Below are 25,755 nucleotides of genomic sequence, written 5' to 3'. Positions count from 1 at the left end.
AGTTGTGATAAGTTATGGTTGTGGCTATCTCAAAAGAGGACCAAAATGTGAACTGAGAAGTCTGAGTTTTTTTGTTTCGTTGTTGTTTTTTTAACTTGCTGATTATGCTGTGTTCACAACCGAAAAGACCAAGGGTGACTCCAAGAGCCAATCGATTCAGTAGAGCAAAGGCATTTTCTCTTTAGTCCTCCGAGGATCCTGTAACATCCAGAGCTCTCCCCAGTCTCATTTTATACTTGTAGTAGAAAACTTTCCAGATTCACCACAGTACTTCAGATGGGTTAGTGACTAGGTCTGTTGAATCAAATCTGGGAAGCTCAGTGACAGGTCAGCCAGGATCATTCTATTAGATCAAGGTATAATACAAGCCAGTGGTTGGAGATTTAAGTTTGATAAATTTAGAATAGAACTAAGGGCTTGTCTTCACTACCAGGGAGGATTGACACTGCTGGAATCAATGCAGTGGGTGTCAATTTAGTGGGTCTAATGAAGACCCACTAAATCGATGGCAGAGTGCTCTCCGGTCGACTCCAGCTCCCAGAGAAGAGTAAAGTAAGTCACAGCACAATGAAGACACTGGGGTAAGTCGACCTAAGCTACATCAACTCCATCTGTTATTCACTTACCTGTAGTAGCATGACTGAGGTCAACTTACCCCCATAGTGAAGACAAGCCCCAAGTCACAAATATCTAATATACATTCAGAAAAGTTCTTTGGCCTCTGTTATACAAGAAGTCAGACTAGATGATCGCAGTGGTCTCTTCTGCCCTTATCTATGAATCTTAAGTCTACTCCAGTTAATGGGTAATTGGGAAGGCTTCTTTTCTTTCCATTATGAAACCCCACCACATAGGCAGGTTCGTCTTGGCCTCAATGATTAGGTTTCACACTCTAAAGTGCAATGTACCAAACTGAAAGTTACACTGTTGCCTTACTAGAGAATCTGCATAGCTACAAGGTGAAAGCACTTTCTGGGAGTAAGTTTCCTGTGTATCAGTATTACATTAACTTCAAAAACTTGTTCCCCTCTCGCTGCAATCAGAAAACACACAATATGCAAGAAACCTACTGAAAGTCCACACAGGAGATAAGTTTCAGAGTAGCAGCCGTGTTAGTCTGTATCCGCAAAAAAAACAGGAGTACTTGTGGCACCTTAAAGACTAACAAATTTATTTTAGCATGAGCTTTCGTGAGCTAAAGCTCACTTCTTCGGATGCATAGAATGGAACACACAGACAGGAGATATTTATACATACAGAGAACATGAAAAGGTGGAAGTATGCATACCAACATGCCTGTTGGTATGCATACTTCCACCTTTTCATGTTCTCTGTATGTATAAATATCTCCTGTCTGTGTGTTCCATTCTATGCATCCGAAGAAGTGAGCTTTAGCTCACGAAAGCTCATGCTAAAATAAATTTGTTAGTCTTTAAGGTGCCACAAGTACTCCTGTTTTTTTTACAGGAGATAAGATTGCTCAGGAATGTTGTTTTGAACTCTAGAGCACATGGACTTTCACAGAAGCTTTTCAACTTAGGAAGCATTATGATTCTTATCAGATAAGAGTGTAACCTGAAAGCTACAAAAAGGGCTGTTGGCAGCAGGTCTAGCTTGCTCTGCAAGGGAGCTCCTCTGTGCTGTGCACAGAAAGACACCTGATAAAGCCTCAGTGTAATCTGGAAGAAGGAACCAGTTAAAATGAAGCCAGTGCTTTTTTAGGCTTGAGCTCTGCTCTGTCAAATTGCTGACACAGATCATTGAGATCTGTTTGTCCTGGTCATGGATAGGCAGATTTCTCCCTACTCTGTGTTTCCCAAAGAGTATGAACACCATATTGGAAGTAGGTGTCGTGTTGGGCAATTTCACAAGTGGTGCATGATGCTGAGAGGAAATTGAAGGGCAGGAAAAACTGCATTTGGAGAATAAATGACCATGTACTAAAAAGTTACAACACTAAAGGTTTATATTTAAATCTGTCGAAGTATGGGTCGTCTGACTTTTTTACTCTATTCTTTCTATTTTTATTAGACTTAAATACTCTTTGCCAGTTTCTTATCCCCATACTTAATGGGGCCCACTCTTAATAGTAAACAATGTTTCACAAGTAAGTCTTATCTAGAATGCCAACTTTGAGAGAGAGGGGTTTTAACTTGAATGTTAAGTTTACTGTAATAGCAACTGAGCAAAATTGTATTGTATGTTTATAAATTAAATCATTATTTTAAAAAATGTAAAAGCTTGACTAGTTTAGAAATAAATCGTTAGAACTTGGAATATATTCCTTAGTCATTTGGGCCCAAATTTAAACTAAATTTTTAGGTTTTATTCATTTTCATGCTGACTGCCTCGAAACATGGTTGGTTTTTTTCCCCTCTTTTGGGGAGTTGAAGGTTAGTCATTTCTTAGGCCTTGTCTACACTGCCACTTTACAGCGCTGCAACTTTCTCACTCAGGGGTGTGAAAAAACATACCCCTGAGCACTGCAGGTTTCAGCACTGTAAAGTGGTAGTGTAGACAGTGCACCAGCACTGAGAGCTGCACTCCCTGCGCTGGTAGCTATGCTCCTCGGGGAGGCGGGTTTTTACAGTGCTGGGAGAGCTCTCTCCAAGCGCTGGTGCCGCCTTAACATTGCTAGTGAAAACATACCCTTAGGTTGCTATTGGAACTGTCTCGATTTACAAACAAAAAACCTTCAGATGTTAATTTGCATAGGTTAATTAATATAAAATCTGTTGGCAATTAACATAAAGATTATCTAGCACAACCATTATACTCATCCATTAGTGAAAGTAAACACCTTTCTTCTTGCTGAAGCTTGACTGCATGCTCTCAGAACTGTACTAAGAATGAGTCTTAGATTGTTATTCTACAGTGCTATTGCATTAAAGCAAAGTTAAATAAATCCCTTAATTTTTTTAACCCTATAGCTGAGTTTTATCTAATCATACTAGTCTTCCCAACGGATGTAATGAATGATGTAAAATAAATTGTCTGAACTGGAGATGAAATATTCCAGATTCATTAGGTTGGTCAGTTTTTAAGGCAAGAATGTATAGATTTCTTTCAAGACTTTACATAACTTATTCATATTACACACCAGACCTTATTAGCCTTTTTTGACCTGGATTCTTGTGACAATATTTGATCAAGTATGGTTCATTTCAGAAGCTTACTCCTATCACTTCTCATGCCTGTCCTTCCTTCCCGCCCCCGAAGGTTGCCTGTTTGACTAATCAGATGGCCAGTACCTGTTCTAAAAATAGTGTTTCTGAATCGTGGTGTGCAAAGCCTTTCAAAAGAGAAGTCCTGAGAATCTCCTCTCTTCTATGTCCACCATCTTCCTAGTCCTCCTCCCCATTAGGGATTTAGATACACTTCTCTTTTTAGCCATCTTTTCACTAATGCAAGGGAGAGGCTTAGCTTGAGAGATGTGGGTCTCTTTCTTTCAGAACTTGCTGGCCAGGTCAAGGGATGTTGCACTGCCACTAGGCTAACCTGACTTATCTCTCTAATAAGCCAATTAAATTCTTGTTACTTAGTTCATGGTGTTTTAATCTGTTCAGTTTTAATACAACTTTCTATCCTGTGTCAGGAGCTGTCCAAGATCACTATGCCTGTTATTTTCAACGAGCCGCTGAGCTTCCTACAGCGACTTACAGAATATATGGAACATACATACCTGATCCACCAGGCCAGTTCACTTTCTGGCACAGTTGAGAGGATGCAGGTACTTTACTCTGTAGTAGTGTCTTAAAATGCTTCTGGTGGTCTGTTTGAACAGGTTGGACTGTGGTACAACTTTATTTCATCTAAGAACATAAGAACGGCTATACTGGGTCAGATCAATGATCTGTCTAGCCCATACCCTGTCTCTAACAGTGGCCAGTGCCGCATGCTTCAGAAGGAATGAACAGAATGGCAATTCTAAGTGATCCATCCCCTGTCATTCAGTCTCAGCTTCTGCAGTCAGAGGTTTAAGGACACCCAGAGCATGGGGTTTCATCCCTGACCATCTTGGCTATTTCTCTTTTTAACCCTGTTGTACTTTTTGCCTTCACAACATCCACCGGCAGTGAGTTCCAAAGGCTGACTATGCATTGCGTGAAGAAGTTACTTACATTTGTGATTAAATCTGCAGCCTGTTAAACATTCTGTTGGAGAGAAGAGATGCTGTAACCTGCTGCACATGGAACTGCTTTGCTAGTTGTGTTAACTAGTGCTGTTCAGTTAACTCAATGTGTATTCAATTTTTAAAGGCTTTAATATTTCTTAAGCTTTTTGCAAAAAGCTTATAAGATCTGTTGCACTCTTTCCAAAACTTGCCAGGCCCACCTGGGAGGCAATTTATATGCCAAAAACAGAACTAATTTAACAGAGAAAGATGAAGTGCAATAGAAGAATTTTATATTTAAAGTAGAGTATCAAAGGGAAATCCAACAAGGTGAATGTATGTTTAATATTCTGTTGAACAGTGTGTAGCTGCATTTGCTGTGTCCGCTGTTGCCTCACAGTGGGAACGCACAGGAAAACCATTCAACCCACTTCTTGGAGAGACGTACGAATTAGTCAGGTAACAAATAGAAACTGCATTTAAGACCAAAGTGTATTTTATGGAATTTGCGGGTTTATGTAAACACATTGTATGGCTTGTGAATTGCTTTGTGTGTTTGAAAATTGGCTGCATTTTAGGAGCAACTGTTACAAGTGCTCACACTGCAGGTTGTCAGCATTTCTGTTACTTCCCCTTTATGGGAGTCTAACTTGCCTGTAAAAATTGCTCTGGGTTGAAAAGTTATGAAAATGTCTTTTACTTGAAAGCAGCCTTAATATAACCTAAGTGATCAGAAAAATATCAGGGTTTTTTTAGTGTATAAACCTAGGTTTCAGATCTATACTAAACAAAAACTTACCATGTAAACACACATTGCCTGAAAAGAAATTACTTAAATAGTAATAGTTCTTTAAACTATTACACAAACTTAGATAATATATACAGATCTTTTTCGTTAAGAACTAAAAAATAATCTAAGCCCCTTCTGGTTTTGGCCACTCTGGCCTGCTTATTACGTCGGGGTCTCATCAGTCAGATACACACATGTGGATGCTGCAGTGTGTAGTCAAAAATTTGTCATTTTAAAATAGTTAAGCCTGTTAGTATTTCTGCTGAACTTGGAGGGGATGAGGGACACACACACACACACACACACACACACACACACACACACCATAGCTACAATGGTGCAAGTGGTGCAGTCACACCAGAACCCTGGAAGTTATGGGGGCCCAACCACTATCAGATGCTGCTGCTGGTGGCAGTAATAAGGCAGGTGGCACTGCCCAAGGTGCTGTTCTGCTGCCCACCCTGCACTGCGGAGTGCCTGGCTGCTAATACCACTGTCCCAAGCTTGTGCAGGAGCCTGACTGCACTTGCCTGGAGGCTGAGTCACATGGGGCCTATGCACTGTGCTGCAAAGGTGCACAGCTACCCGCACTCAGGCACTGAGCTGCCCTTGCAGGCACTAATGCAGGGCCAGGACATAGAGTACAGAGTGCACGTGAGGAGGAGCCCAAGGGAATGGGTGAGGGAGAGGCTGGTGATGGGAACAGGAAGCCAGGAGGAGTGGGGTGGGGTTCAGTATTGAAGGTGAGGGAGCTGTCAGAGTGGCAGTAGGGACTGGTAGGGGTGTGGGAGCAGAACACCCAGTGGTAGGGAAGAGGAAACAGGCAGCAGCAGGGCACAGGGCTGCTGTGGGGTGAACCTAGGCAATGCAGCACAAAGTGGGAGCAGTGGAGACACAGCTGCCAGCACAGGAAGAATTGGGGGTGGGGGTCTGAGCTGCAGTGTTAGAGGCACGGGAGCCCTTTTCCTGTGACTTGCCTCTCAGCAGAACCCTCCTTGTGTGTATTCTGGTACCAGCACCTAGTACAGTGCAAGGAACAGAAAGCGTGTCTAAAGGCTCCTTGACCCACTGCTCTAATGGCCATGGGAGGATGATATGCTGGGGATGCTAATATATTTTTCCATTTAAAAACACCTCTCTTGATTCTTCAGAAGCTTTCTTCCTCTAATTCAGATCCTTAAAATTTCCAGACCATGTATTCAGGGTGGGAACAAACATTCCCCATTGCCAACATTCTTCCTTGACTTTTTGGGATTAGGGGTCATAGTAGAAACATCTTGTATTCCTGTAACTTTTTTGCATAACTAGTTTAGGAATTCAGTTTGAAGTTCCTTTCTCCCTCTCTTCCTGAAACTTAATTTAAAACTAAGCAGAAGCTGTGGGATGGGAGGGCGGGACTGGAGCTATGGGAGAGTTAGAAAGGAGTTGGAGAGCTGGACGGGGTAGATTTCAGAATCAGGAAGAGACCCCCTAACTTATTCTTGCACCAGGGCCTTCTGGGGGCTTGCAGCATTACAGAGAGAGATCTATATTGCAGTGAGTGTTTTTAAACTAATTGGTAGCTTATATATCTAAATCCATACATAATTGCTATAACTTTTATGCATTCTGAAACATAAAATTAAAGGAAATTCTTTCACTACAGTACCAATTGTATCAGTGAAACTCACTAAATTTGCATTTCAGAGAACAGTGATCCTGAAAACTTTATTTTTATTTTATTTTTAGAGATGATCTTGGGTTTAGACTCCTTTCAGAACAAGTTAGTCATCACCCACCAATCAGTGCTTTCTATGCTGAAGGCTTGAATAACGATTTTGTGTTTCATGGCTCAATCTATCCTAAACTCAAGTTCTGGGGCAAGAGTGTGGAAGCAGAACCTAAAGGGACTATAACTCTGGAACTTCTTGAGTAAGTTGATCAGATTACTGTATTAGACTTTAGTTTTGAGGTTGTGCAGAATAAAGGCTTATATAATGGTCTCCAGTGCTGCAAGATGACTTTTAATATAGCCACTATTTCATATAGATGAAGCAGATGGCATATTTTCTGCTTTTATGGCTCCTTACAATAATTTATCACACACCCTACTGCCTGTTAACCCTTATTACCCACTTCATTTTTACTGGTCTCATACAGCATGTGTGACCACTTATGCTTAACAATGTGTCCTGCCTTGTATTTACCTTGGACACTCCAGTTGTCTTTTCCAGACCTGAGGAAATGCTCTGTGAAGCTGAAAAGCTTGTCCCTTCCATTGGAAATTTATCCAATAAGATATTACCTCACTTATCTTGTCTCTCTCATATCCTAGGACCAAAATGTCTTGAACTTCATTGCAAACAGAATTGTACAGTTCACTGGCACCCTTGAGTTGTATAGGCTTCAGATAATTAAAGCCTTAATCCTGCAAATACTTGCGTGTGCTTAACTTTACTACTGTAAGTAGTCCCATTGATTTGCCAGTAGTAGATGCACTGAAGCTGCCATGCTAAGCAGTTAACAAAATCAGGCAGTGTCTCCTATTTTTGCCACACCATGCATGGCTGGTGCATCTTGTTTCCTTGATTTGTTGCCAGTAACAAAGTTCTAGAGCCAGTTACTTGCTGTAGAGTCATTCAGGTATATTGTTGAAAGGTGTGATTATGCCAGCAGTTGTTGTCCCTCTTTTTTTTTTCTTCAGACACGATGAAGCCTACACGTGGACAAATCCTACTTGCTGTGTGCATAATATTATTGTGGGTAAACTTTGGATTGAGCAGTATGGAAATGTAGAAATAACTAATCACAAGTAAGCTGGCATATGACTTGTTAATTTACTACGTTTTTAAAACAAATTATTGAAAAGTAATTTGAGCTAAATGTTTCTTCCTTAGAACTGGCGAGAAGTGTGTATTAAACTTCAAACCATGTGGGCTTTTTGGAAAGGAGTTACACAAAGTTGAAGGCTACATTCAAGACAAAAGGTAAAAATTCTGTCTTAGATCTACTGTTCAATAAAATGCTACTTAAATATCTAATACAGATATATGTGGGAACTGTTGGAATTAAATACTGTAATAATATTCTTTGCCAAGGACCTTTTATGTATGTATGTATGAATGAAGGTAACTTGTTAGTAACTGTAATGTATAGTAAGATGGGGATTCGGTCTTAAATCTGTTCTTAGAATTCTTTTCATAATATTAAAATCTGAAAACACAAACTAACTTCATAACTTGTTTAAGCTCTTCCTAAAATTAGTCCTTTTTCTGACAGCAAAAAGAAAGTTTGTTCACTCTATGGGAAATGGACTGAGTGCTTGTACAGTGTTGACCCAGCTACATTTGAAGCTTACAAAAAAAATGACAAGAAAAATACAGAAGAGAAGAAAAACAGTAAACAGGTATTAGACATGTAAAGAGGTGGTGTGTCAAAGGCACAATAGAACACTTAGCAGTCTAAGGTGCCTTTAGGCTTGTTACTGTTTTATACTTTTTCCTTAGACTTTTTCTTAGTAGGAACTTAGTAAGATTCAAAAAGGGTTTGGACATGTATTATGTGGATTAATTATAATAATTCTGGCTATTATCCAAACAGTTTTGGAAGGGTTAAAATCCTTGTGCTTCAGGGTTTAGGCCAATATCTAATTATTAAGGATTAGAATGAAACTTTCATGAGAGCAGATTTCCCCATATCTGCCTACTATTGGGTTCTTTCACCCTCCTCCAGAGTCACCAGGTGGGATAGTGGACTAGAGGGACCATGGGTCTGATCTAGTATGGAAACTCCAACCTGATGCTTTCCAGGCCTGTAAGCAGTATAGATAAGGGTCTGTTTAGAAGGATTTCATAACTTGGAGGAATGTCATATTCTGAAGGTTTTGCAAGGATTTTTACAGTCTGCACTGCCACAGGAAATCTTACTCTTCACGTTTCTGTAACCCATTATGTTACTCCTTAACAATTCTTTCAATAGAAAACTGCTTTTCTAAACCAATGACAATGAAGGTTCTTACAATAATTATACATACATGTATTCATCTTAAATGACTAGAGAAAACATTTTTACTTAAAAATTTGAGAACCCCTCCATGCCACTGAAGATCACCATGCTTGCTTTACTCCTTTGCCTGTTAGAGTCTAACCTTTCTAAAGGCAAGTATGCCTGTGTAGATTTACATTATTGCTGTACAGGAGAGCTCTAAAGCTCGGGGGATTACCACCTTCTCTTTGAGGCTGCATCTCTGAGCCTTTGGGAGGAGGAGGAGAAAAGAAAAATATACCCTGCACACTTGTTATCTGCTTGTTTGTTTTCCCTTGCAATACTGAAGATTACCCTGAATGAAATACTTTTGTGTACAAAGCTCAAGTTTCAGGTTACTTTTGGCTTCTCATGGGCTTTTAGTTAGTAAAACATACTTGCCTACTTTGCCTTTTCACCATTTAATTCTTAAGAGAATTTTATACACCATTTCACTGAATCTGCTGCTCAGAATTTTATTCTATTCTCTATAGCTCAACTTTTGAGTGTCTTTTTCCCTCCACTTCTCTGACTGGAAGAGGATCTTTGACATCCAGATCAGGTGTCCAGTCTGTCTGATCTTGGGAGCTGGCATAATAACTTAAAATGCAAAATCTGCTGAAGAATGTTAATTATAACTAGAACTGCTTTGAAAATTGGCAAATGAAACTAAACAAAGAATCTAGTGAAACCGTGTTTTTTTCGGACAGCATCTTAGAGCTGTCAGGACTCTGAGAGAAGCACAGTCTTTATTTAAATTAAAACAAAAACATGCACAAACAGCAACCTGGAAAGTGCCACTGAGACACCCACACTCGGTTGCTGCCTAACTCTGTAGGTGCCTAAATTCCCTAGGTGCTGAAGTTTCCACTAATAGAATCCCCTAGACACCTGTGTTTCTGCCAGTGGCATTCACAAAGTCAACTAAGTCCTGATGCTGCCAAGCAGTTCAGTGCCCTATTTCATGTCTAAGACCTGGCAGGGTTGTCAAACTGGGCTTTCCCCCATTATCTCACCTGCAGGACCCAATCCAGTAGGTGTGCACGGGGCACTCCTAAACCACACAAAAGATAGTCCGGAATGAGCATTTTCATGGTGAACCTTGTTATAGTCGATAGTTATAGTCTTTCACACACCAAGTGAGTGCCTAAATCACCAGTTTATGGGATATTCTGATGTGGGATTCCGTCTCTCCGGTTGAAGCTGTTCCATTTTCTATAAATTGACTATTCGTTGGGCCAGAGAGAGTGACCATATAGGGCACACTCCTGGAAGAAAGGAGATCTGGGTTGCAGTCCTTCCCCAAATCAGGGAGAGTAGAGATTTGAAAACAGGTCTCCCACATCCCAAGTGAGTTTTTCATAACCTTTGGACTACTAGCTAAAATGGAGTAGGGGGGTCTCTACTGGTTTTTTGCAAGAGGACTAACCTTGCTTAGGTCCTAACTCCAGGAGTGTGCTTGGTACTAGTCAATATATTCATTAATGACTTGGATAATGGAATGGAGAGTGTGCTTATAAAACTTGCAGATGAAGCCAAGCTGGCATGGTTTGCTAACACATTGGAGGACAGGATTAAAATTCAAAATAACCTTGACAAACTGGAGAACTGGTCTGAGACCAACAGGATGAAATTCAATAAGACAAGTGCAAAGTGCTTCATTTAGGAAAGAAAACTCAAATGCACAAATACAAAATGGGGAATAACTGGCTAGATGGTAGTATTGCTGAAAAGGATTGGTGGGCGGTAGTGGATCACAAATTGAATGAGTCACCAATGTCATGCAGTTGCAAAAAGGCTAATATAATTCTAGGGTGTATTAACAGGAGTGTTCTACGCAAGATATGGGCAGTAACTCTCCCTCTCTACTCAGCAGTGATGAGGCCTCAGCTGGAGTGCTGTGTCCAGTTCTGGGCACTAGACTTCAGGGATGATGTGGACAAATTGAAGGGCATCTAAAGGAAAGCCACAAACATGTTAAAAGGCTCAGAAAACCTGACCTATCACCCTAAAAAAAAAAAAAAAAAGGGGGGGGGCATGTTCAGTCTTAAGAAAAGATGACGGGGGCGGGCTTCAGATATGTTAAGGGCTGTTATAAAGAGGATGGTAATCGATTTTTTCGCCCCCCCCCATGTCCACTGAAGATAAGGCAAGAAGTAATGGGCTTAATCTGCAGCAGTAGATGTTTAGGTTAGATATTAGGAAAAACTTTCTAACACTAAGGGTAGTTAAACTCTGGAATAGGCTTCCAAGGGAGGTTGTGGAACCTCCCATCACTGGAGGGTTTTAGGAACAGGCTGGACAAACACCTGTCAGGGATGGTCTAGGTTTACTTGGTCCTGCCTCGGGGCAGGGAGCTGGACTTGAAGACTTCTCGAGATCCCTTCCAGGCCTACGTTTCTATGATGGCTGCGAATCCTGACTAGCGATAGGTGCCTCCCTTGGGCCAAAAGTGGGTGTCTGGCTACCTTTCAGTTTAGGCCCCTCCGGGCGCTCCCCTCTCCTCAGCATTTCTTACTAGCTATCTTAAGCAGCTTGCTGATTTCTGTGAATCCCATGCTTAGGCATCTCATTCTCTTCCTGCATTGTATAGAGAGCTTGTGTGCCTGGCTGAGGGTTCCTCCAAATGGCAAGGTGCCTAAAAGGTAGCTGTTGCAATGCCTAGGTCTGACCATGGATCTAGCCCCTTGGTTCTTAAGGCCCACAAAGGATTTCAGTTCCTCTTAGTTTCAAAAACTCCACTGCAGCCCACTTTTCACCTTCCAGTGGTGATGGCACAATGTCAGTGCTTCAAGGAATTGATGTTGCTGTAAGCACACTCTGAGCTTCCAAGTGATGTAAGGGTTGCACTAAGATGTGTCTCACCACTTCATGCTCAAGTGATTTGCTTCAGTACCATGAAAATATATAGTCTGTGGGAAGCCGTACCAAGCCAATTTTTCCAACATCTCATGGCTTCCTGCTACTTCTGCTCTTAGTACTGCCATCATGTAGGTTCACTTCCCTTTTCTTTAGGGGACCTACTTGGATGTGCTGCTGGGGGCCAATGTCTCATCGGCAGATTAACCTGGACCTTCCCATAAAGCCTTTGATTGTATAGGGATAAAATCTTTTTGTGGAAAAACTTGCTATCCTTTTCATCAAAAAGATGTTGAGACTTTAGACCTGTCTCTATATATGCAGAGATGGATATCCTATTAACATACAGACGGATTGAATGAAATGAATACTGCTCCTTCATTATATTAAGGCTGTAACACCATTTAAACCAGGGTGACCAGCTGTGACCCTGGAAACTCAAGAGACTTCTCTGATCAAGTGTGAGCATTCCATGCTGCAGACTGCACCTCTGCATTAAAGATGAGGGCAGTTGCAGTCAGCTTTCTTGTGCATGCTGGGTGCAGTCCTCAGATAAGATAGGTGAAGTCTAGACCCTACTGGATTTAGGGGTCCTAGAATCCTACAGAGTGAAGCTAGAGTGGTATTTAACAATCTGGAACGATGATGTTATTAATATACAAAGTAGTGACGGGTATGTTATTTCAGTGGTTTTCAACTTTTCCAGACTACTGTACCCCTTTCAGGAGTCTGATTTGTCTCATGTACCCAGAGTTTCACCTCACTTAAAAACTATTTGCTTACAAAATCAAACATAAAGATACAAATGTGTCATAGCACACTATTACAGACAGATTGCTGACTTTCTCATTTTTTATCATATAATTATAAAATAAATTGGAGTATAAATACTGTACTTACATTTCAGTTTGATACTTGAGTCTGTTTTTCGCTTGTGAGCCTTGTCGGAAGACAGAGCCCCGAGTGGTGTGGCTGAAATGCAAGCCCTGTCACCTAGGGCTGTAGCATGTAATTTAGCTTTGCCGGGCCCCCTGTGGGATGGGGTTCTGGGCAACACCCCCAAACCATCTCTCAATCCCCGGGTTGAGAAACACGGATCTAGATGAGTTGAGTACCCCCAGGGATATGCGTACTTCTGGTTGAAAAACAGTGTGGTGTTCAGTGCTATGCATCAATTGAGGTGATGTCCAGGGAACTGCTGAGAATGGCTAAAATGTGCTTCTAGTTTGTAGTCACTCTTCATTGTAACGCCAGTGATGTTTATGTACATATTGAAACACAATCTGAAACACACAACCAACTGTTGACAAGCTTCCATGGAATAGAATAATTTTATAAAAGATCTGGTGCTTTGTTTATGGATTAGTTTGTTGTTGATGCGGGGCTTCCTTCTTTTGATCTAGTAGCATTTTACCTCAATTTCTTTGTCATTCTGTTCTGTCGGGGATACTAACAACTCTTTGGAGTCAGTGTGCTAGCACAGCCTAGGAATATCCAAGTGAGAGCTGCACTGGCAGATTGATAGCAGCCAAGGGATTAAATCTACTATGCATGATATTCTGGGCTACTTTGCAGTTTATCCTAAATATTGAAAGCACTAGACCAAAATAATCTCATTACTAAACCAAGTTCTAATAGTTTGTCTTGGTAGCGTGGATTGGCCCAAGTTATGTCAAAAGGGTTCAAAACCATACTCTAGCCGAAGTTTCTCTCTGTGCTGAAATGCAGATACAGCAATTGGCTTTGTCCACATTGCCTGGCCTAACTACCATAGAACCAAGTTCATTCACAAGAGGGCTTAGACTGTGCTTATGCATAACTGGAAACTCTGTTCATTGTGCTCATCTGTCTGCTTTGTTTAGTAGAAATCCATCTCCAAAGAGCTCTAAAGCTTTTCCCATGCTAGGGTGGAACCAAATTGTATCTAGAACTAACCTGTAAACTAACACGCTGGGACAAAAATTGCCATCCAGTACCGCAGCATAACAAGTTACGGTTTAGTCTAGCAGTATAGGGACTGACCAAGCTGTTTGCCCTGTTGTGGCTGAGCTGTTACCAAACCATGCCAACCACTTGGGACTTCAGGTTTATAGCGCAGTTTAAGGACATTGGTTAATATGTGTTTCAGTTCTGTCTATGCTGCTGGACCAAAGCACCTTTTAACCAATTGGAGAACAGTCTGCCCTACCATTATCCTCTACTACTCTAGCTAGTTTGGATGGAGACTTAAGCAGTATTTCCAGAAAGGTATTAACCATGGTACAGCACTGTCATCCTAGCCAGTGTGCATCAACCTAGACTGTTCACAATCAGCCTTCTAGATTGGGTAGCCTCTTCTCAGAAGAGCATTTGTTTAATATGTTTCTTGTTTTCACTGTTGACATCATGTCAATGGAGCCTAAGACTCCACTTGCTGAACATCAATAATGCAGCAGTTACACATGCACAGACTATAGGATGCATGTTTCCTTAATGTCGGAGAAAAAAGAAAAGATGGTCTGCACTTTCAGCATAAATAAAACCAAAATTGATCTATATTTTAAATGGGGAGGGGGAACCCCTAACATTAGTGTTCTCTGTGGTGGTGAGAAACACATAGTAACTTCAAAATGTGGATTTGAAAGCACCTATTTCTCAGTAGCTGCACGCTGAATGAATAAATGTAAAAAAAAACTATTGGCAGAACTATCTAAATAGAATGCTTTTGTTTTTAATTTCTCTGAGGAGTTGATGGCTCTTCTAATCTTGACATGCATCTAGAAAAGCCAGTGGGTGTTAAAATCATTACTTAAGCCAAGGGGACAAAATAAGTACTGGGGCAATGAACGTGTGTTCTCTGTTGGTATGTTTCATGCATTTTTATGGGTTCATGTCTTAGTCTCATTTCACTATAGCTTCTGTGTAGGACTGTTCTATGGTTTATGTTGAAGCAAACAGCCTGTGACTCAGATAAATTTTCTTGTATTTGTGCTTCTTATAGGTGGGCAATTCTGAAGAACCAGATGAGATGCCTTTGCCAGATTCTGAAAGTGTGCATGTTATTCCTGGAAGTATTTTACTCTGGAGGATAGCTCCAAGACCTCCAAATTCAGTACAGGTTAGCCAGGGCTCTGGTTAAATGTTTGGTACTTTGACAATTTGTTGTTAAACTATAAAATGTACAGTGAACATCTTAATCACTGACTTCCCTTGCTCATGATGCAGTGGTTAAAAACTTTTTTTACAGTAAAATCAATTTTTGCTGCAATGATCTTGAACTTCCCCAACACAAACTGTAATGAGCTATGTAATGTGGAACTGAATATGTAGGCCTCATATTGTAGATGGACAGGCCAGCGTGCCGACGTGGCTTCTTTCTAGCTTAGCTTAACTTCTCTACAGACTCACTGATTACGATGAATTAGGCAATTGCTCTACTTAGCGGTGGCCTGGAGAATTCACTATCCCACTCTGTTGCCACTTAAGTACTGCCATCCATTTGGGAGGTGGGTTTAGTGCAGGACAGCCAGTGCATGAGACCTCTCATCAGAGGTGTCCATAGAGGAGCAGAGTCTGCAAAAGCTATGTAAGACAAACCATGGAGTACAAGAACCCATAAGTCAGAGGAATGCTACATAGCATGAGTGGGTAAATGAATATCTACTGAGCTGGATAGACAGCTGAGCAGCACAGATGAGTAGATGTCTGGCTAGAGAGATCTGGAAGCAGCAAAAGAAAATCAGGCAGGGTGGTCATGTAGGTGCATATAAAGAGAAGGGTAGGTTGCTTTAGTAGAGGTGGTAAGGAAAGCCCCTGGAGGATGAATAAGGACAAAGAGAGGGAGGGAGAAAACCTATTTGGCTAGTCAGATCTCATTCTAATTAGACATGAGCATAAATGTTCACCCATGTATACCTGGCACACTTTCACCTTGCATAATAGTTCAGCAATTAGAAAGTTGCTACAATTATATGTTACTACATATCAGTGCTCTTTTGATTTTTTGAAAAGCTCTCTTTTTATAAGTGAAGACTCTTTTCAGCCAAAACTTTCATAAAGCGATCCTTTAATTTTTGTTTGTCTCTTTCAGATGTACAACTTCACTAGCTTTGCTATGGCTTTGAATGAATTGGATAAAGAAATGGAGAGTGTTGTTCCTAAAACTGACTGCCGGTTACGGCCAGATATAAGAGCGATGGAAAATGGTGAAATAGGTAACTTTTTTAAAAATAAAAATACAAAATAACTTGTCAAAGTTGAAAGACTTATGGGAACTCCTACCAAAAGGTTACAGATACTACCTTAAGCAATAACAAGCCATCTTTACAGATAAGCTTTTCTTTTTTTTGGTGGTGGTGGAACATACCTTTGAAATATATCCTTGTGGAGGTGAGTGAAAATGTTTAAATGTATAAGCTTTGTCAGGCATGTTACCCATACCTGCATTATAAGCATTAATTTTTTTTATTGTTAAATTAGAGTGAAGAGACTGAGGCCAGATAGAAGGCACAGAGTGCTGCTTTGTCAAGCTTTTTAATTGGGCCTTTTATGAAGGGCAATAGCAAAGTTGTGAAGTTTGCCATGATTAGAACTTGCCGCTGTACAAAGTCTTTCATTATTCCACTCAAAAATATTCTTTCATTACATCAACCAATCCAAAATACCAATTTCAGTAATGTGATTGAAACTACTAAAGTTAAGTTTCCCCCCTCAAAAGAAGTGCATGCTCACTTGAAAATTGTTCACAGCAAAAGGGAGAGGAAAAAAATAGACTTCATGAGGAAGAAAAGCAATTCCTCTAAAAGTCTGTTTAACTAGTACAAATTGTATGTGTCTCTTAATCTAGAAGTGTCGAAGATGCCTATCGCCATGGTGTCAGTGCAGTGTTTACTGCCTTTTCTATAGTGAGTTTGGTGCTTGATGCTCTGATTTGTAACACTTGTTTGAATGAAAGCAACGTGACCTGGAGGATGGAACTCAGGGACTAAAGACTTGGGTTATATTCCCAGTTGTGTCTCTGGCCTGGAGGGTGACTATGGGAAAGTTACTTCACTCTGTGCACCTGTAAAATGGGGATAACACCTTTTCACTTGCTTTAAGCACTTTGAGATCAGTGACTTTAGAGTAGCTGGGCATTATGATGCTGTGGTACTGAGGAGTTCTCAAAGATGGGCAATGAGATCCTTTGAGGCTTTTTAAAATACACCGTAGACGAGTTGCTTCCTTTGACCAGTCTGATCAGTCTCAACCTTTCCCTGTAAATTGGATTATTCTGTGACTAGTGGAAGTGACTCATACTGTGTTGCATCCTTATTTACCCAAAGTATTTAGTATTACATTCTTAATTTACAGAGTGCACTAACATTCAGTGATCTGTCAATATCGGCAAGCTGTGTAGTGGTGGTATATCTGTTTGTTTCTGCCCAGCAGTCATACTGCCACACGCTGAGTGCTGCGATAAGCCAGTGGAGCTGGAGAAATTAGAGAGGCTGTAAATCAGGAGAATCACTTTGGTAACAATTTTAAACTCTGATCATTTGAAGATTGTCTCTGTCATGGGGAGTTGAGGCCCAAATATGAAGCAACTTGACAGAGGTCACACAAATTTGTGGCACAGGTGGGGACTGAATCCAGGTCTTAATCCAGTCCAGTAATGTAACCATTTTCTCTTTTGAAGGGAATCTTAAAGCCCCTCTTCTCAAGAACTGCAACAAATTCTCAGGTTCCTTAAGTCCTGCCTCAACCCACAGTTTGGCGTACACCGAGACCTGTCTTTGATCAATCTGACTGGTAGAGCTTGTCCTCTAGTTGGCCTTACTTCTAAAACAGAAATGCTTCTCGTAATATTGCCTCTCTACTTTGCTGGGTCTGCTCTTTAGAGGAGGCTTTTAAAACTGGCATGACCTGACAAAACTAGTATTGGAAACAAGTTGAGTCTTCAGTATAACAGGGGCTTCAATAAAAGTGATCAGGAATCTAAGATTTTTTTTTCCCAACTTCTGTTCCTTTTCAGATATAGCTAGTGAAGAGAAAAAAAGGCTAGAAGAGAAACAAAGGGCTGTCCGCAAAAACCGGTCCAAGTCAGAGGAAGACTGGAAAACAAGGTTGGTGCATTTGATAAAGTTCTTGGCTGTTCAGATTAGGTGTCTGTCCACGCACAGGTTATTCTCAATCACCAGAAGAGTTGATGACCTCTCCAGCTCTATTACTATCCTATTTGAGATTTTGGTCAGAGTATTTGTCATGCCTGGTTTAGTGAAGAATGTACTGGGCTCACTACAACATCAGCCCTGTTTCATTTTCTTGCTTAACACCCTCCTCCCCCTTCTCTAAACAGCCTGTCATGCCTCCTGAGTATCACTTGTTCTGTCAAGAACACAGCTGTTGTCACTGACGCCTGCTCACTGTGACACGTGCAGTCTGTGATGCTGTACAACTGACCAATACACATGTGCTTTGCCATACAGTAGAAGAGATTCTGGTTTGATTTGATCTCCTTACACTATCAGTAGATGAAAATAGCAGAGGAGACAATGTGCTTGGCCCCAGAGAGAAGGGAGCTCCTATCTTTTTAATGATTCTTCCAGTTAACTATTATGTATCGTCACACCCATGACCCCCTAAAACCACCCACTTTTATTCCTGTGGGTGCACAGTGGTGCCAAAAACTAACCAAAGGATTGTTCCTTTTCGACTATATTAGAAAGCAATCAAGCATATTTATTTAAAACAGTACTCGCATTATACAGCCTATGATCGGTTTTGCTTCCTGCAAGTTAGTGCAATATGCTGCCTGGTCCATGTACCTGACTGTTGCAGCTGTTTATGATCTAACTAACTTCACAACTAGAAGGGCTGGGAAAAATACTAAATGAGAGCTGAGATTTCGTAACTCCTTTCCCTCCCACCACCTCAAGAAACACTTTGCAACCGATGGTGGCCATGATTCCTGGGTGTTGAACTGTTTCTGTGACCTTAAAGTTTTCTTCTTCACAGTCTCTCCCGACCTCATGTGTCCTCCCGGAAAGCCAAGCATTTTGAAGGGATAAGCCTGTGTCAATAGTAGATGCTTGACCATAAAACCTTATCACAATTTGTGAGCCAATTATGCAGATTATATAAACAAAGCTTTGAGACTTGAAGTTCTGTCTGTCAAGCTCTGTCATTCTGCTAGATTTTTTTTTTTCTTATTTAGGTTACTGAAGTGAATTTTAAGCAATCTAACTCCATATACATATGCTCTTGAATTCCTCACTGAATAAAGAACAGCTTTAGAAAGTGTTCTGCTGGTTCTCCTTGCTCTTCCAGTGTCTGTTAGGTTCTGTTATACAGACAGATTGTAATAATAGAAACCTTAAGCCTTCTCTTTCTAAATTTAAATTTTAATAGTTTCACTGAGAGTTCTGTGACCTACATAATACATAGGTGTCCCTCATAAGGATACTTGGGCTCCCAGTATTTGACATTAAAACCCTTCAGTCCAATAACTTACCACCACCCTGCTGTAGGTAGATGATATGGGAAAGCAGAAGGGCATTGGAGCATTTATTTATCCATTTGACTTTCTCTTATCTTTTTGGGGTTGCACATTAACCATAATGGAGTCTAAGTGCCACCCACAGACTCACCCTTCTCTCAAGAGTTTCACGTAGGCTTCCTGTTACCCTATTGCCAACTAAACTTAGTTGCAAGTCGTTAGAATCTTTTTATAAATTAGTAAAATGGGGCTCCAGTTCTGCAAAGCCCCCAAATTCCTTTCCCCCCCTCCAGGACTGAGAATGTATCCTACTCTTCATCTGGATATTTAGAGCCTTTAAAAAAAAAAAAAAAAAAAAAAAGCTGCACCTGTACGGGACACCCTTTTACTGGGAGGGTCACAGCTGCCATCTGGAATTAGATGAGTCTACTAATGGCTGAGCAAGATAAGAATTTAAACCCACATAAGACGTCTTCAAAGCAAAAAATATCTCTGGACTCAATCAACACATGCTACAAAGTCATAGTCCTTCTGTTTCTCTTAAATTCATCAGCATTATTTTTTTAAAAATACACATTGCAGTAAGGATGTAAGTGCTATTCCATGTTGTTCATGCATGAGTCTAGGAATCCATTAAAAAGCTTTGGCAATACCATGCAGTTCCCTGAAAAGCTTCAGCCTTGTTTGATAGTGCTTCAGGAGAGTAACTTCCACTAAGTGCTGTGGTAACTCAAGGCCACTTTACAGATAACTTGAAGGGGCACCTGCCACCTGCTGTGCCAACCCTTCATCACTCAGTCAGGTGACTGTATAGTTAGTCTTATCAGGCTTTGAGCAGCTCCCGTCCTTCTGGATTAGAAGATTAAAGTGCCTGCCACCCCCCTGGAATTTGAAAACTGATGCCAGCTTCAAAAGCACTACAGCATGAAATATAATGAGGCTCCTCAGTATCTGCAATTCACCTCTGCTTCCAGACTTGAAGACCTGGGATAGTAAACCTGCTGGTTGTTTGTTGCAGAGAACTAAGTGCCTGTTTATATAAACCGGAAATACTCTGGCAGTGGGGAGGAATTTCCTCTCTGTGCTAGGATTCCTATACGCTAACAGCCTTGTTTCTCCTCTCCACCCTCCCCCACGACCCCTCCGGTGTCCAATAGCATGCCACCTTTGATGTAATGACTAGAATTGGAAGCTCCACTGTGGCCCTCAGTGGTCCACAGCCACTATTCTAGCCTTTCTTCTGATGTCAAGGAAGGTATATCTAAGGTGTGGGGTGGACAGCCGAAGTCCAGCTGCAGGAGTATGAAGCCTAAAATTAAGCCCACTGCAAACTTTCCCTATTCCTCATTTCAGTCAGCTTATTTTATTTCCAGTCCTTCCCTGCCATTGAACCCCAGTTTGCCTTGTGCATGAACAACTTATTTTGCAGTTGTTTTCGAATCTCATTAGTTTTGCACTCAATACTGGGATTCGACAGTAGTGCAAAACAGCACAGCAAAAGAAATGTGAGTGAGGAAACCTGGGAAGCAATAGGATGAAAGGATTTAAATCCCCACCCCGTGGGGGAAAAGGGAATTTAAGAGTAAAGGATTTGCGACATGATTCAGAAAAGTCAGTGGGGAATGGACCTTCCAGAGTACGTCTTTGCTGAGCCTCTTACTGTCATTCCTACCCTTTAGCGAGCCAGTATTGCTCTACCCTGACACAGGCAATTGTGCTTTGGAATTTAGACTAGAAAAATCTAGCTGAAAGTTTCCAGTGGGCTCTGCATCAGACTCGTGAGGCTCATCATCCTATTTCTCTTTACCAGAAATTGAGCTGTGCTAACTAGCACACAGTTGGGTGTGCTGGGCTGTATTCCACCCTTTGAGAAATGTTTAATGATCTTATTCCAAGACAAGCGTTGTAACAGTGCTGCTCCATGTTTCTGGAGTGCCACATAGCCTCTGGGGTTGGGTCTAGAAGTAGTACCTTTTTTGAGAACTCTCCACTGGTCAGCAAACCCAGTGCTTCTGCACACCCACATTCTGAGTGGTAAAACCACTTAATCATACTGTTTGTTTTACACAGACTGTCTAGTAGTAACTTTGAGTTGCATTTTTTTCCCCTTTTCCATCTGAAGTCATCTGACAGCCCAGGGTCCCAGGTTTGGACTTGTCTGATGTCCTTCTCTCCCCTCCCCACCCCACCCCACCCCCACTTTTTGCTTGCTTTCTCGAAGTGCTTGGCTTGGTTTGCCCTAAGACAAGCATAGAACAATGTTTTTGTAATTCTTCTGAGTTAATATATGGTGAAGTTCTGGACTCAATTGGTCTCCTCTCCCTTGTCAGAATGCCAGGGCTTATTTGTTTCAGTGACTGTGAATAATCCAGTGTGTATTCTAGGTTTCCTTACCTTAACAATTACTATCAGTATACAAATTGCAGTAGATAGGCACTGCATGCATTCAAGACCCTTCCTATCACTTTCCCCATTCTCATTCTATATCAAGAATTTGTCAGTTTACTTGAAATAAAAAACAAGGGGGAAATTTTTTCTAAGATTGCTAGGATCTAGAAACCATCTGTTGGACAATGGCATTCACATTTGGCACTTCTGATAAGGAGATCAAGGTGTGGTCATGGGAAGCTAGATTGCTTTATGGTCTCTCCATTTAAGAAAATTATGCAGAAAACAATCCATATTTTGAGATGAACCCTTCTACATATTTCCAGGAATATTAGATCCTCTGTTTAGGGAATACATAGCTTAATGTCTGCAACCATCATTAACTACACACTGTAGAGAAGTGCACTTCTTAGGGCAAGATCCTTATCCTCTTGGTCTACTACTTTTCATAATGGGCAGGATTTTCATAGGGTCTAGTGATTTTTGGGTGCCCAGTTTGAGACACCCTAAAGGGGCCTGACGTCACAGAGAGTTGGTTGGTTTGTTTCTGGAAAATCAGGTAGCAAATAGAGCCCTAAAGTCACTAGTCCACTTTTGAAAATCTTGGCCAATGGTCTAAAGACCATGTTAAGCTCCTTGGTGCAGGGACCTTGTCTGTCACTAAAACACAATGAACACCTATGCTGTTGCAAGCAATATTCATGCTCTCCTCTCCCTTCTCCTCCAATCGCTGCAAGGTAGTGGTTGATCCAGTATACTCTCTATCCTTCTCAACCTTAGCCCCCCCTCCATGCTCACTTCATTAGGTGCATGAACTCTAACAACACTAGTCCCAGTAAGCTAAATTTTGCTTCTACAGCACCACCCACTGGAAATAAGGTGTACATTTTTAACAGGAAGGGCAATTAACCATTGGAACAGCTTAACAAGGGCCACGGTGAATTCTCCATCACTGGCAATTTTTAAATTGAGTGAATGTCTTTCTAAAAGATCTGCTCTAGGTATTATATTGGGGCATTTCTATGGCCTGTGCTATACAGGAGATCAGACTAAAGGAACACAGTGGTCCCTTGTGGTCTTGAAATGTGTGAACTAGTACCAGTAGATCAGATACAAGTCGTGCAACAGTTTTGCTGCATCTTCCACAGTCCTTCCTGCTCACCTTAACTAGTACACCTCCACCCAGATACAACGCTGTCCTCAGGAGCCAAAAAATCTTACCGCGTTATAGGTGAAACCGCGTTATATTGAACTTGCTTTGATCCACCGGAGTGCGCAGGCCCGGGCCCCCCACCCTGGAGTGCAGCTTTACTGCGTTCTATCCAAATTTGTGTTGTGTTATATCGGGTCGCGTTATATCAGGGTAGAGGTGTACTTGGCACAGGATAAGAATGATTGATTTAAATACTTGGACAGGTTTTTACATTTTCTTTTAATCCATGCTACAGTTCACCACCTCATTTTATTATGTAACGACTATATTCCATAATAGAATGCACTGTGTGTGTATATAAATATAAAACACTACCAGCCTTTCTGTTTTTTTAAAAAGCAACATTTAATTACCAAACGACCCCAATACGCTAAACTTCCCTTATATTAAATCTTCCTGAAACCTTACGATGATCCTGAAGTGTGTCTCATGCTTGAGACCGTGTTAGTTGCAGTGGCGTATACAAAGCAAGGATTGTTCGGTGGTGAATTAAGCTCCAAAAAGAAGCTGAGGTGTTAACCATAAAGCAGTTTACAGCAGGTGAACTCAGATGCCATGATCATTGTTTATTGTGCAAATACAGCACGCAGATTTAAAAAAAAAAAAATCTAGTTCACCTTTCTGAGGGCTGGTGCTGTGTAACATGTTGGTGTGAGGGAGAGATGTCTAACTGGGCACAGATTTGAAAGTGAATAAAGACTAGGGAGAAGGTTGACATATTGCACATTATGTTAATAGGGGTGTTTGTATTGGAGGGAATACCTTTGAGACTTATCTGGGCAGTGGTAAGATGTGCTTCTTGACATATAACGTACAAAGGAACACATACCATAGGGTATCTTATGTAGTATTGCTGGCGTGAGGGGAGCAGAGTTGCTGACACTCAAGCCATAAAAGGGGACTCCATGCTACATCAGAAGCGTACTTACCAATAGTATGGCTCCTTAGTTACACATTTGTAAGGTAAGATGTACTATCACTGTTCGTGTATATACTGTAGAGCTGGAAACATTTACAGACTTGAATAATAAGTGAAATTATAGTATTTCTGGCAACAGGCAAGCAGCATCTACCAGGAAGCATGAAAATAACTTGATGCAAATGGAACCAATGTCATGCCGTAGAATGGCTCTACAGTGTATGCCTCGCATGTATTTTATAACTATGCAGAAAACTTGCTGGAACTGTTCTGTATGATGTGTTCCCTCAAGAGCGCTGATTTGCTGTTGGGAAGCAAATCACCGATCTCCATTATTGTGAGCTGTGGTATTTGACACTTACCAAAATAATGGTTTCAAAATCTTGGGGAAATCAGAATGCTGGTGAAATAATAGACTTCAGCTTTCAGGAATGCAGTGTATTCGCATCCTTGTGTAATAAATTGTTCTTAAATTCATGCCAAAAATGGCTTGTTCAAAACTGCTTTGAAGTAAATTGTTTCTTGTACAATAATCTCTACTACCTACTCATCACAACATATCCGCATGGATTTCAGCCAGAAACTATTCTGGGATTGTAATGGAGAAGTCTAGCAAATCAAGACAGTCTGAACAGACTTAAAACAGTGCGGGATGCAGCATTGAATTCTCAGTAGACTAGTTTGAAAACCAACATGAAAGATGCACCAAAGCAGCTTTGAACTTTGTTACACTGAAATGTGTTCTAGTCTCCTCACAGCCGTCCTGTCCTCTCTTACAGGTGGTTCCATCAAGGTCCCAATCCCTACACTGGTGCACAGGACTGGCTTTACTCTGGCAACTACTGGGACAGAAACTACTTTAATTTACCTGATATTTATTAAAATGTCAAAGGGAGCCCATGACTAATGCAAATTAAGTCTTAATCTTTTTAATTTTCCTTGTTTCTACTCATCTCTTGGAAAAACTGACAAGTTACTGAACAGTATATTAAGCATCTGCAGTAAATATGGTGGTACAGGTCTGAAAGTGTATGGAGAGGGGGAACATGGACAAAACTGCTCAGAGCTGTCGTTTTTCTGATGGGTTAGTGCTGTCATATTTGCTGAATACATCTGTTAAGTCTCGGTGGATAGCAAATAGAACATTTGAAGGTGTTCTATGAATCCTTTCTTTTAATGATTATGCTGGCACAACAGCCCTTTGGGGTGGATTTATTGTGGCACAGACATGTTTAAAAGCACAGGTATGAATTGCATTATTCTGTGCTTGAAGCTAGGAGAGGGCAAGTTATTTTTGTAAAGATTTACTTAACTTTCATAAGATGGCTTTCTATGAAAATAACTCTCAAGAATCCTGGATTCTGGTCAGTGATTCCAGAACTAGTATCCCCAAATGTTCATGCTGTAGGTAACACTGGTAACATTACTCCAAGTATTTATTCCATGTTTAGTGCAGTGTTTTGAATTTGTTCTTTCATGTTTTGTTACCAACCTCATTTTGTTAAGGAATTAAGAGCCATTTAAAAGTTTAATCTGAACTGAACTCTAGTAAGAGGTTTAAAAAAAAGTCTGTTTACTGCACTAGAAACTATAGGTGCTTGGCACCATTGTTGTACAATTGCAAAAACTTTTTTTAAAAATCAGGACCCAGTAGAACATAACTACTGGAGAAATTAAACTGCACCTGTGTATGCACTGTACAAATGCACAAGACTTCCTCCTAGAAAGTGTGGTTTGGAGTCAGTAGGGCACCTGTATGGAGACTGCTGTACACACCAGCTTTACCCCTTTAATTGGGGTGCATTAAATCTTATGGAAATACATATTTATACAGACCTGGGGTACAGAGCTTGCAGCTGCTCTTTGTATACACTTTTAATTGCTGGCTGGAGGTTAGTGTTAATTACATTAATTGCTACTTAATAAAGGCTTTCAAATGTTCCAATGCTCTGATTGCTCAGATTCATTTTTTTAAATACTAGGGGTTGCATCAGCTGATCCAAGCAGATGCCTT

The 25,755-nt window shown here is 40.9% G+C and overlaps 1 protein-coding gene across 4 annotated transcripts in view; it reads left to right on the top strand.

The window, feature by feature from the left end:
* The window catches only part of OSBPL1A (oxysterol binding protein like 1A), a 122,884-nt gene extending 97,196 nt beyond the window's left edge, over positions 1 to 25,688 (top strand). For 3 of the 4 annotated variants that reach the window (XM_039523378.1, XM_039523377.1, XM_039523380.1), the window contains 10 exons: positions 3,596 to 3,730; positions 4,476 to 4,573; positions 6,633 to 6,815; positions 7,588 to 7,695; positions 7,781 to 7,870; positions 8,163 to 8,289; positions 14,746 to 14,862; positions 15,835 to 15,958; positions 17,758 to 17,848; positions 24,521 to 25,688. In XM_039523378.1, coding sequence (XP_039379312.1) covers positions 3,596 to 3,730; positions 4,476 to 4,573; positions 6,633 to 6,815; positions 7,588 to 7,695; positions 7,781 to 7,870; positions 8,163 to 8,289; positions 14,746 to 14,862; positions 15,835 to 15,958; positions 17,758 to 17,848; positions 24,521 to 24,623 — 1,176 coding nt within the window. In that variant the 3' untranslated portion in view covers positions 24,624 to 25,688. Of the gene's footprint in view, positions 1 to 3,595; positions 3,731 to 4,475; positions 4,574 to 6,632; positions 6,816 to 7,587; positions 7,696 to 7,780; positions 7,871 to 8,162; positions 8,290 to 14,745; positions 14,863 to 15,834; positions 15,959 to 17,287; positions 17,350 to 17,757; positions 17,849 to 24,520 lie in introns of those variants that run through there. The other variant, XM_039523379.1, reaches the window with a different exon arrangement.
* The last annotated feature ends 67 nt before the right edge of the window (positions 25,689 to 25,755 follow it).

The sequence above is a fragment of the Mauremys reevesii genome, linkage group 2 (assembly GCF_016161935.1).
Source record: "Mauremys reevesii isolate NIE-2019 linkage group 2, ASM1616193v1, whole genome shotgun sequence".
Taxonomy (NCBI): domain Eukaryota; kingdom Metazoa; phylum Chordata; order Testudines; family Geoemydidae; genus Mauremys; species Mauremys reevesii.
The sequence above is the reverse complement of the archived record's forward strand: the minus strand, read 5'-3'. Positions and strand labels throughout refer to the sequence as shown.